The following is a 13,816-nucleotide window of genomic DNA, read 5'->3' on the forward strand; positions in this document are numbered from 1 at the left end:
TTGTAGGTGACTCTGACTATGACTGTAACTATTTTCATGGAAAAACTCATCTAGCAAAGGAGTGCATGTTGCGAAGAATGAATGAGAAGAAGGAAGAGGAGGATGATGAGGCCTGTTTCCTCAGAAAGTTGGCGGAAGTCACAAAGAAGAAGAGTGTTGATGATGCTAAAGCTGCTTTACTTGTGCAGGAACAAGATCATGAGTTTGGCAGAGTTGAAGTATGGTCAACAGATTCCGAGGACGAAGAGGTTCGTAGGTCGACTCACTGGGAAAGCTATGTGGTGACAGTTGATTATTTACAGTTCAACGGAAGGTGATTTATGGTGACAAATGAAGGTTCGGAGCTTAGAGGATACGCTACTGATGTCGGTCGTGTCTCCGAAAGCCGTTTCACTATGATACCGGTCCTAGAGCAGATAAGTGAATGCAAAAGGATGATCAGCAAGGTACATTATATTCTTAATTCTCTATATAGCCCTATCTCTCATTATGAAACCGAACTGGATGGTTTAGATTTTACAGTCTCTAGTTTAGGTGATAGTTTAAAAAGATCCCGTTTAAACAATCCTAACTTAACCAATCAAATCGGCAGGGTTTTGAGCAAAAATGAAGAGAGGCGCATATGTATTGAGAAGTTAGAGTCAGAGTTGTCAAGGTCTAGGGACGATTTAATTTATTCGCAACAAGACGATTTGGGGTTGTTGGAACAAAGAAATTTTTTTTATTTAATTGCTAAAAGACTTTATTTCAATATTACGCAGTTACATCTTGATTGTGAAATTGGAAAGAAAATCCATAAGATGATTTTTCCCTTTCTTGAATTGAAAGAGGACGAAATCGATGCTGATTGTTACAGGTGCAAATCTATTGTCTCATCTAACAAAGTTTCAGATGCATACAAGATACGACTGGACATAATTGAATCTTACATATTGTCCAAAGGCCACAAAAATATGTTAAAACAACTTTTAGATGAAAATAACAAAGAGAAAATTAAATCTGATACTATACAGAAGTTTGACTCTTTAATCACTAAGTTGAGTTCAGAAAATAAACTCCATGTTGAAAATACATCCGAATTCGACGATGATAGTGATATGAGTGAAATCTCTGTAGAGGATGGAGTTAATTGCTCATAATTTGTTAAACGCGAAATTGAACCTACGAAAGTTCTAATTTCTAAAAATTCAGTTGAATTGCGTGCATTTCAAAAAATGATTCAAAGGTCTTGAAAGCAAAAGAAATTGTTTTTCCAAAGGTTTATATCGTTCCTAACCAGGTATTCACAACTAAAGGACTGAACAAAATTCATACAGTTGAACTAACGTCCCTTGTCGAAGAAGATAATAAATACGGATGCGACGAGTATTTTTGGTATGCTCACATTGACAATGCGGACGAAACAAATGGTCACTCTGAAATGACCTCTTGGAAAACGAAATGCAGATATGTGGCCGAGTCGTTGGACAAAGTCAACTCAAGCAACGAAAAAGGGAGTCCAAGTGGAACCAAGAATGTTCCAAGTGTAACATCATCAGTATAGATAGAAACTCCCCTTAGAAAGCTGAAGTCTAGGGCCAATGTTCATAAATCCTCTGAGTAGTTCGCAGCTCAAAAACGTCAAAGAAATGCGAGTTATAACAAGAATCCGAAGGAAAGAAAAATATTCTGGAGATCCAAAAATCCTAACTTCATCTATCAAGATAAATTAATCAATCCAAATGTGAAAGTCTCTTCACATGCGAACCCTAAGAGTTTTCCACGAAATCAGTCTCAGTCTCCACAAGTTTCGATACAAAAGGTTTTTCAAAAACAATCTTTTTCAAGTCAAAAAAAACCCATAGAGAAGAAAAAGTCTTACTTCTCTCGTAACACGAATGCTTCAAATTTTTTCAAGACATCGCAAGATGTTAAGGGCAAAGAAAATTCGTTTCGGAGCCTAAAATTCCATTTAAGAGGTCCGGAAAGAAAGTTGAGAAGAAAATGGTCAAGCAACAAATCCAACATAATCAAAGTAAAATATCCACAAAGGATAAGAACTTAAAAGATAACAGGATCATAGTTTTTTAAATTAAAAAGAAAGATAGCACCACCTTGATTAAAAGATCTTATTTAGTTGATGTTGCTATTACCATTCTTGTTTTTGTGAAAGCCTCACAAGGAACCAAACAACATTGGGTTCCTAAATCTCTTTGATTTTTGCAGGTGATTCGTGACAAGCAGTTTAACTCAGAATGACATATAGATAGTCGCTGCTCACGTCATATGATAGGAGGGAAGGAAGAACTGTGAGAGTTCAGGGCACTAAAGGATGGAGGAAGAGTGAAGTATGACAACAATTGACTTGGAGAAATAAAGGGTTATGGGATGATCACAAATGGAGAATTTTCAATTCGCAAGGTCGCACGTGTAGAAGGCTTACATCATAACCTTATAAGGGTTTTTGCAGTTGGTTTTTGGAACGGGATTGAAAATTTCATTCGACGATGAAGGATCAGAGATAATTGAGAGGAATTCAAAAAATGTGTTGTTGAAGTATAAGAGAAAAGTGAGATGTATCCACTAAATCCGAACCCCATCAAAGGGAAGCCTGAGATATGCCTACTTACGAAAGCTTTTTCGGATGATAGTTGGCTATGGCACAGAAGACTCTCGCATCTCAATTTCAAACATCAACAAGCTTGTTCTTGATGATCATGTGCGAGGGATTCCTATGTTGTAGTCTGATGAAGGAAATCTTTGTGCAGCCTGCAAAATGGGGAACCAGAGTAGGAAGAGTCATCCAACAATTGTGAATATGAAAGTTATAGAATCAATTGAACTCTTGCATATAGACCTTTGTGGTCCCTCTATAATTGAAAGCATTGGTGATAACAGATATATATATATATATATATATATATATATATATATATATATATATATATATATATATATATATATAGAGAGAGAGAGAGAGAGAGATAGGTTCAAATGTTTTTGACAACTATTGTGTGCATGAATGCACCAATAGGAATTTAGGAAAAAATAAATAATTAAATAAATCACTTAAGGGTATTATAGTAATCTTTGCATATTTAATTATGGTATATAATTAATATATTTAATCTCCAGATATCAAAGTCAAACCCGGTAGAAATTGGAAGGGAACGAAGGCGGCTATTCTTTTTAACATAGTCAAAAACCTACTAATACGCATCCTTCTATTCAGTCGCATCATAACCTATTTTTCTTCCTCCATCTTCTTTGTTTTTCCCCTCGTCGATTACATATCCGCCTCCATCTTGGACCCAAAAAGGCATAAATGGCCTCGTCAGACTTCTGATCTCCACCTCCATGTCGATTTAATCCTTGATTCAGTTCCGCAAGCAATTACTGTCAATCCCGTTTTCTCAAGATTATCTAGAGCTTCCGAAATCCAAGCAATTTCAGGAACAGGAGGTGATGTTCGGATTCGGGTTTCACCCAATTTTAGGAACAGGAGGTGTAATACAAATGCACATGAAAATCCTCGAGGTAAGTTTTTCTAACTAATCTTTAACCAAAATACAATTGAAACAGCCATTCACCACATCTTTCTAAAGTCTCTATTGTCATCACGACCATCTGTTACTTCCCGATAAAAGAGTGACCCACCATCACCATTTTTTGTTCCAGTCTGCATATAAAGCATCATTTCTTCTGCAATAATGGGTTGATGTTGTGTGGGGTGATTTTTGGGATATTAATATGAGATGATTTTCTCATAATGATTTTCACAATTTTCTTTTGGGGATTGATTTTTAAACTATATAGATGTCACTGCCTTTATGATGTTGCAAATTTATAGTCTGTGCTAATTCATTTTTGACATCAGGAGCATTTCCAAGGTCAAAAAGACAAAAATAAAAAATAAAAAAATAGAGTCGTTCAGATATCAATACATTGACACACAGAAACTCGGGTTTTAAGTTCAATTTTCATCTCCTATGGCCTTTTCACAACATTTTAGCTTGTTTGGTGATAATGTCTAACAAGTGTTTGTTGAAATGCCTGAAAGAGAATCTAGAGAATCTAACCTTGTGGCATGCATTCTGTCAGAATTACTAGCAACACATGTTTTATGTAGTCGTTTAAAAAGGTAATTAATTTGTCTCTGTATTATTTTGGTTCAATTTGTGATTTTGAATTCCAATTTCTATTATCCCTCGTTATTGTTCATTTGGAATCTAAAATTATATTAGCAATAAATATAATACTTTTGAATGTATTTTGTGTATTCTGTCAGAATGTATTCTGCCAGAATAAAATCTATCTATTCTGCCAGAATGTATTCTATGTGTTCTGTCATATTCTATGTATTCTACCAGAATATATAACGTGATAGTTAATTGCAAGTAACATATTTTTAACCATTATTAGTTTTGTTGTATTTTTTATAGGAATGGCTGGAAGAATTTGTTGAAAAAATAATAGGAATAACTTGAAGAATGAAAATTTTTTGATCATACTCATGATTTAAGAATGTTGTAATTTTTTAAGAATTTTATTCAATTTTGTTGATATTCTTTTAGAATATGTATAATTATATTAAAATGTATAAGACTTTTAGTCTGTAAGAATATGTATGAATTTGTATTTAAGTTTGAATGAAACAATATTCTGCCAGAATAAAACCGCAAATTTATTTACTAGTTTATTGTTGACTTTTTGTTATTCTGATAGAATAAAGTCGTTTTTTAGTAAAAATAATATTAAAATTTAATTAGAATTAATTTAAAAAATTCATATTTTTTAAAAATAAGGGATTTAATGATCCCTTAAAATCCGAAAATTTCCTTTATTAAAGTAGGTTAATTGACCAAAATACCATTTTGCTGAAATTTGTGTGATTATATGATACATGCTACCCTATTGTAATATCATAGACCCTCAGATCATAAATTGTTGATTCTATTCATCCGATGGTCCAGATCTATGCATTCTGGCACACAATAGTTAGTAAAAACAAAATAACCTAAGCCTATATATATATATATATATATATATATATATATATATATATATATATATATATATATATATATATATATATATACTCGTAATTATAAATGATTTTTCCAGATTCACTTCGGTGCATTTTATTAAATAGAAATCCGAAGCCACTCCTCAACTCAAGGACTTTATAAAACAGATTGAGCTACAACTACGAAAGTTGGTTTGCAACAATCGTAGTGACAATTGGTTGAAATTCAAAAACCGATCATTTGAAGAATTTCTAACTGTGAAAGGAGTAACTCACAACTTTTCAACTCCTTATACTCCTCAACAGAACGGGGTCGTTGAAAGACAAAACCGATCTTTGTGCAAAGCTGCGAGAACCATGCTATCATTTGCGAATCTGCCACTCTACTTCTAGGCAGAAGCTATCGACACAACTTGTTTCACACAAAACTAATCCTTCCTAAATGAAAGATTTTATCTTACCCCTTATAAAATTCTTAATAATAGAAAACCTAATGTTAAGTTTTTCCATGTCTTTGGTTCCAGGTGCTTCATCTTTAACTCTAACGAACAAAGGAACAAATTTGATGCGAAAGCTGACAAAGGTATCTTCTTGGGGTATTCTTTAACGTGGAAGACATATCGGATTCTAAGTAAAATATCAAAACGAATCGAAGAGACCTACTATGTCACATTTGATGACACTTATCTTAAGAAGTATCAAAAGGTCGATTCGCAATCAGAGGAAATCTTTCTAGTGAAAAATCCGATGACAATTCCTCTTTCCAGCATTTATGAGCAGTTCATGAACTTATTTGACGAGCCTAAAATGGTAATCTCCTTAGAATCCAAAGCAGCAGACAAAAAGGAAGACGAACTTAAGAAAATCATTGATGATGCAGCAAAAGATATGGAACACGAACATCCCACTCCGCAAGACTCTGAAATTCCGTCTCCATCAAAAGATGTGAATGCTACAATGCAGGGGGAGGGTTATACTTCAACCTCCAATCCATGTACACCTATTCATTGGGAGCATTCATCTCCTCAAGTAACTCAAGAACCAACACTCCAGGGGGAGGTTTCCACTCCGAATGAAGAAGAACATCCATCATCCGAGGGGGAGAATGATAATACGAATGATGATTCGGGTGTACAATAAGAATTTGAGGATATGAATGTTGAACTGGATCCAACATATGATCCAAATTACCATCCTTTAACCAAATGGACCATAGATCATCCAAAAACACAAGTTATAGGAGAATCGTCTTCAGGAGTTCTTACGAGAGCACAACAAAACGCAAGGCAGACTGCATTATTCTCTAAAGTGGATATTGAATGTTCCATTTGTTTATCTCCAAAATTGACCTAAACATGTTCAAATTGCTCTTGATCATTCTGATTGGGTGCAAGCAATGCAAGAGGAGCTCAATGAATTCGAACGAAACATGGTCTGGAGACTGATTCCTTCTCCGAAGGGTGCATTTGTTGTTGATCTAAAATGGGTATTTCGTAAAAAGCTGGACAAAGAAGGAAATATAATACAAAACAAGGCGTGGCTAGTTGTTAAGAGATATTGACAAAAAGAAGGTATATATTACGAAAAACCTCTGAACCAGTTGCAAGTCTTAAATCAGTTCGCATTTTCTTGGCATACGCTGCACACAAGAACTTTGAAGTATATCGGATAGACATTAAGTGTGCGTTTCTGAACAAGGAACTGGAAGAAACGGTGTATGTGGAACAACCACCAGGGTTCGTTAACGAAAAATATCCCAATCACTATTAAATCTAGACAAAGCAGTTTATGGTATGAAGCTAGCTCCGAGAGCCTAGTACTAAACACTTAATCAGTTTTTAAAATAGGCAAAATTTAAAAATGTATCGATCGACCCAACCTTCTTTTGAAAGAAAGATGGTGACCATTTGATGATCGTCCAAATTTACGTTGATGACATCATCTTCGAATCAACTAACCCCAGCTTAACTGTTGAGTTCCAAAAGTTGATGGAAACTAAGTTTGAGATAAGCTCCATGGGTCGAATTAACATTTTCCTTGATTTGAACATAAGGAAGAGTCAAGAAGGTATATATATCAACAAGGAGGCTTACACGAAGACCTTACTTTCTATGTTTGGAATGGTGGATGATTCGAAGGTGAAGGTTCCAACGGAATACGGAACAAAACTAACACCGTCTTTGGACAAACCGGTCGTTGATATGACACTCTATCGTCAAATGATAGGTTCATTGATGTATCTAACGTCAAGTCGTCCAGAAATTATGTTTTCTGTTTGCTACTGTGCCAGGTTTCAAGTGAATCCTCGTGAACCCCACATGACCGCTGTCAAGTACATATTTAGGTATCTCAAACAAAGTTCCTCGCTCGGAATATGGTACCCTTCATGTTCAAGTTTCTTTGTGCAAACGTTTTCGGATCTTGGTCTAAGAGGTTGTGGTTTAGATCGAAAGAGTATAACGGGAGGATGCCAATTTATTGATGGTAAACTCGTAAGTTGCCAATCTAAAAAGCAAACTTGTGTCTCCCTATCCACTGCTGAAGCAGAGTATGTAGATGTTGCCTCTTGTATTTCACAAGTAATTTGGATTCAGTGTCAGCTTCTTGACTATGGCATTAATATGAAACAAATGGCTTTGTATTGCGATTTTGAAAGCGCCATTCACATTTGTCACAACCCTATGCAACTTTCATCAAAGATCATGTGGAAGATGGAAATGTCGAGATACAATTTGTTAGATCTGCTACTCAGCTAGCCGACATCTTCCCGAAAGCCTTGCCTGAGCAAACCTTTAATCACAATCTTTAAGGCTTAGGAATGGTAGAGGCTGAACCTATTCTGAATCCACCATCGCTCTCATAAACTTTTGGTCACACTACGAATTAGTGCAAATTCTCCCAGTGACTCGCCGTCAACTGTTTACATTGTGAATTGGTGCGAACGCTCACAGTAACTCGTAGTCAACTGTTCACCTGCGGATCGATGTGAATGTTCGTACTTAGTTGCAATATACTTTTCATTCGTGGTTCGGTACTTCATGTATCCTTTGTACATTTTCTTTATTTCTTCTTGCTAATTTCTATTTTTATTTCTTTTTCAGAATAGCAAAAATACAAAAATATTTTATTTATTTTAATCATTTATTTCTTTTTGTAACACAATCAAAAATACTAAAAATATTAGATAATTGAGCAGATTTGAAGACATAAATGTAACTTTTGAGACCCTTAGAAATTACCACTGAGGTTTTTGCTTAAACAACATCTATGTTTATGATCTTAAATTTGTTATCACCACGAACTGAGTGAAACCGAAAATCCAACACATTTTTACAAATTAACGGTGAATAATTTCAATGTTCTAGCTTATTCACCACGCAATTAACGAATGACCACCTTCGTGGTTTGTACCCTGAAATCTGATCTTAATGAAATTGTCTAGTCCTAAGACGTTTCTTCCCAATAGATCTAGTTTTTATTTTTTTCTTGAGATTTATTTACTTATCCCGTCACTTAAAATAATACCAAGGCATACTTGTTCTTATGACTATACTGGTCAAACAAGTACTTGATACGAATCTTCATACTTATGTTGAGTTTTAGACTTAGTTGAAGAAGAAGCCACCTCTTTCTCCTTATTAAAAAAGCCTTTCACTGTTTCTCCACAAACAGATGATTGTAATTCAATGGGAAACCACAAAAGCACTTCAAAGTCTCTCTTGATTGCGAAGGAAGAGATCCTTTCCCGGGATCCATCTTCTTTATTTCTTTAATGACATCACTAGAATCCTTAAGAAAACTTGCTTTATTTCTTTATCTTTGGCACACTCTTGCACGAAGATATTTATGATTTTCCAACATCTGGTTCACTATCCTAATGGTTACTTTTACGTTCAGAGTATTGTAAATGGTGGTTAGTTTCGAATTTATACAACTACGAAATTCAAGATTTGAAAGCACAATTCTAAGGGTTAAGATTTGAAATTAGGCGTGTGGAATTTCAAACTGTTCCTGACATCACGCCAATAGTTACGCCGCTAGATGCACTCCAACCTGTTTGCGCTTTGCCAGACGCTTTTTCTAGGTATTGAAGCATCAGACATTTCTTTTCTCTCTCATGGCATACGGTATAAATGGTTTTTGACGATTTATTCCTCATTACCACTCTCAAAGAACTCAAATTACTCCCAACTATTTCTCTCTCTACTGTTCATCTTTTTCATCAAGCTTCCATGGCAGCTTCATTAGAAACCCTCTCTACATCAGAACAAATGGTGCAATCATCCATTCTCAACCTCAAGGCAAACCAGAATCTTATTTTGGACCTTGATCCGACCAAATATGATGGTTTTCTTCAGCCAATCGTCGAGTGCTTGAGATATTCTCCACCGGTCATCACTCTCATGAAATCGAAGATAGTTCCCTTGGTTCATCTGTCCAAGGTGTACTCTACAGCCAGTTATCAAAAGGGTTAGGAGATGAGTACATTCAAAATCTTCAACAAGAAAACCAACATCACCAAATCCAAATTCTATAGCCAGCTACAGCTTCCTCAAGGAAACTCTGAATGTTGTATCAAAGTTTAAGAAGGAAAACCTACCATCTTGGAGACGTTTTACTATATGGGATACAAGGAAACTCTGAATGTTGTATCAAAGTTTAAGAAGGAAAACCTACCAGCGATGTGGAACGGACTATTCATCCTCGTACAAGATCTATTCCGGAATCAGTATGGACTATGGCTCAGTGCTTTGGGATCAATTGGTCCAAAGTACCCTTTCTACAACACGACACAGTGAGATTTCCTATGCTCGTTTCTAGACTGTTGTGGTTCAACAGGCCAATGATAAGCATAACAATCCCATCCTAGAAGATTCTTGTATGGCTACTATTCAGATTTTCCACACTACCAACATCATTCTCGTAGATAATTCCAAGTTCACCTTTATTGACTCAATTTCGGAATCTAGGCTTCGCGATGTTCCAGCTGCAAGTGAAGTGCTGCTAACCTATTGTAGTCAACCAGTCTCTGGTTTTTTTCCAATGACTGATGAAGTAAGAAAGGTCCTTGACGGGGTAAACAAACCAAAAAAAGGAGGAAAGAAATGAAGTGTGAAAGTTGGTCCATCTGAACCTCCTCAAGCTCCGAAAAAGAAGAAGGTAAAGAAAGCTGCTTGCAGGCCACGAACCCTAACACCAAATGACCACAAAGACTCGCAGTCAAACACGATTTCAGAGATTCTAGTTCAAGAAGGATCTTACAACGAACATGATGATATTGCTGCAACGTCTCAACCCCAGGCCACGCAGCCAATCTCTTCTAATCATGAGGTAACTTTTGAAATTCCTACATCTGTTCCTATAAGAGATGATTTTTTTCCGGGATTTCTCCATTCCTTGACCTACCTCTACCGTCTCTACCCCAATCACCATTGCCCTATGCCCACCTGTATCAATGGGTGTTTCGTAGACTAAAACCACTCTCGCACAATCAACCCCATTATTCACAGATTCAACGGCAACTGAAACCACCTGTATAATGTTGCTTACGCGAAAAGAGGTTTTTATGAAATTGAAGTTATTAAAATTATATCTTCGAATGACCATCACTCATGAAAGACTATACGGATTCACAATTTTGAGTATGGAAAGTCAATTTCTACTAAGTCGTGATTATCATAAAATAAGAGATTGCATGGAAGTATGGTTTTAGATCAATTTTTTGTATGTTTTTGTTTATATAACCTTGATTTAGTTTGACTATAAAATTTATTTCAATTTTGCTTATAATATATATATATATATATATATATATATATATATATATATATATATATATATATATATATATATATATATATAAGGGCATTAATTTAGTATCACGCCCCGGGCATTGAACAATTAATTTAGGGTTAGGTTATAATGTGGATGAACAATTATTGTGCAGACGTTTGGATAGTATGATTTTATGACAATTACTAAGAGAATACATTGTTTAGTAATACAAAACGTTCAACCTTACAAAAATATCGTAATTTTCATACGATCTCACTAATGCTTATTCATTTTTGTTCTCACAAATCGTTTTTCACTCATTATCATTCTAACAGAATACGAGTCAATAAACATTCCGACAACATTCTAATGGAATGAGAATAATAATAAAATGTCTATAATAAACTTATAGACGATTTAATTAGTAAAAATGTGTGATAATGACAATAATTATGTAAGATTGAACGTATTCATATTATCAAACGACATATTTTCTTTGTCATTCTTACAGAATAGTATTGTCCACACATCCACACAATAGATGTTCATCCACATTTGAACCTAGCTCTATATATATAAGGTCATTAATTTAGTTTTACGCCCCGGTCATTGAAAATCAATGGACCGGCCCTGCCTCTTTTAACATGTCAACTAACACCATTTCTAAAAAACGCTACAAACACAATGTGGCTGTATTTTGTGAATCTTGTTATGAGAAACTAATGCACCACAAGGATGATAATCCGTCAGGAGAAAAGAGAAACAACTTAAGGCAACGTATAAACATGTAGATGATTTTCTTTCTTTTTTTAAATAACCTATTGAAGAAGTATTCAGATGTTTTGAATTTGAAAATATACATGTAGATGCTTTTGTGTTTTTTAAAGACTTTAATGTTTTAATATGTATTTAATATTTTCTAATATAAATTGATAAAATATGTTTTAATGTATTGTAAGTAAACCGGTTTTGAAGATAATTACTTTTGTACTAACCTTCATGTCATATTCATAGTGACATGTTCTCTAATATCGATAATATTTAATCAATAAAATTTTCAAAAGTTTTGCTTCTAAATCTTATCAGATTCTTTTAGCATGTATCGGGTAGGGTTTTGTTAAATGCACGTAAGATAGATTTTAGATTTGAAACATTTTCTTTTATTTCAACTTTAAAAGCTAGTTGTGCAAAACAAGATTTTTTGTATAACAGAACGTTTTGTTAAACGTTACAAACTAGAAGCTCTAAAATGTTGTGTGCTAAACACGTCCAAATTTTATATCAAATTTCAAATATTAATAGCATCTAACGATAGATTATAATTTATGAAGCCATAAGTGATCTAATTAGAGACTTTGAAACATCCAGACTTTGAAATATCCCAACGGATTTTGTAACGTCGTAATATTTGAATTTAATCCTTCACAAACAAAAATAAACATTTTAATTACAAATTATATTATAATTTACCAGAAAATATATATGTTATTTATGAACTTGATAAATACAAGTCTTAGCTTTCATGTGACACATGTTCCATCTTCCATGTGACTCATGAATGAAGACATATAAATTTGTTAATATCATACGGCCGTCAAGGTTATACGTTAAATTTGTGTTGTTAGTTGTCGTCCACGTATCAAATTATTTTTTGAAAAGAATTGCGAATTATACATATTTTATTGAACTATTGTATTTGTTTTAGATTTTCGTAAATATATGTGCACGGACAGTTATAAAATGTAGCTGTGTTTTGGTTTAATAATAACCACAGTTGTATGCCCTGTGTATTACACGAGTTTATTAAAAATAAAAATTTAATATCAATATATAAATATGAAATACTTTACATAAAATGAAATCTTCGAAAATTTGCAACACAAACTAAATCTTTTGAAGTATTTATGAGAATTTATTACCAAATTAATCAGTAGCGAATCTAGAACAAAATAGCACATGGTTCCTACTTAAGTGAATGCGAAAAAACCAAAGAGTCAACTCTATGTATGACAGATTGGGTCGAGTCGAACCAACAAAAAAACAACCGGTTAGTAAAAACTCGAGTTCAACGTGACCAATAGAATAGTTAAAAACCGGTAAAATCAGTGTCTACTTAACACTAAAATCTAATTTTTGCAAAAAAAATAATTACTTTGCACGACCGAGTCTCTTTTATTTTTAAAAAGTTCATTTGCAACAATTATTTTATACGACCAACAATATGAGAAGAGTTGTTTGCTTTTTTTTAATTTCCTAATAGTCATTCATAATTTATTTTTTACATCAAACAGCTTCAACTCTTTTTTTTTATCACCGATGTTTCATAGGTTTTGAAAGTATTAATCATTTGCTTTGAAATATAAGTATCACTTTTCCATTATTTTTTTATTTATTTATTTTCTTATTTTGTAAAATATTATTAGGTAGGTCCTAATTATTTTTAAGATAATTCATATTCTTTTTTCTATTCAAATGTTATATAAATTAAAAAATTAGGTGGGTCCTAGGACCCACCTTGCTTGTAAGTGGCTTCGTCTCTGAAATTAATAGGATGATTTTATTTCCTTATAAAACTCATTACAATTTTATGGAATTTTATTTTAAAAAAAATAGAAATCTCTAAAAAATGACAAGTAGAAAATAAAATTTCTCAAATTCTTACAAAATGACAAGTGTCAAAATGAAAGAGAAGATGACATGTGACAAAAAAAAGAAAAAAAAAAAACTTTCATTTATTAAAGAAGATTTATTAAAGAAGATTCAAATGTTATTTTTTTTTGCCTTGATATTGTTATCAAACAAACAAAATATATATTTTATATGGGAAAATAGGACCGTAACAAAATCTTTATTGGATATTGTTTCAAAGTGATGAAGTTTTAAGAACTAAAAAACGAAATAAAGGTTAACAATTCATTCATTTATGTACTTGAAAAAAAGTTTGAACGGTAGAAAGTTAGATTAAATGAAAGACGTCGGTGAAGCATGGGGTTGTAGATCTGTATTATGATTGATTTAACATCTTTGCCAACATTT

The 13,816-nt window shown here is 33.6% G+C and overlaps 1 protein-coding gene across 1 annotated transcript; it reads left to right on the plus strand.

Annotated features, from left to right (window-relative positions):
- The first annotated feature begins 7,125 nt into the window (after positions 1–7,125).
- On the plus strand, positions 7,126–7,761 carry LOC145099576 (secreted RxLR effector protein 161-like). Its single transcript, XM_079037129.1, has one exon. The coding sequence runs from the start codon at positions 7,126–7,128 to the stop codon at positions 7,759–7,761; it is 636 nt and encodes a 211-aa protein (XP_078893255.1).
- The last annotated feature ends 6,055 nt before the right edge of the window (positions 7,762–13,816 follow it).

The sequence above is a fragment of the Lactuca serriola genome, chromosome 4, assembly GCF_051521515.1.
Source record: "Lactuca serriola cultivar US96UC23 chromosome 4, Lser_US96UC23_V15, whole genome shotgun sequence".
Lineage (NCBI taxonomy): Eukaryota > Viridiplantae > Streptophyta > Magnoliopsida > Asterales > Asteraceae > Lactuca > Lactuca serriola.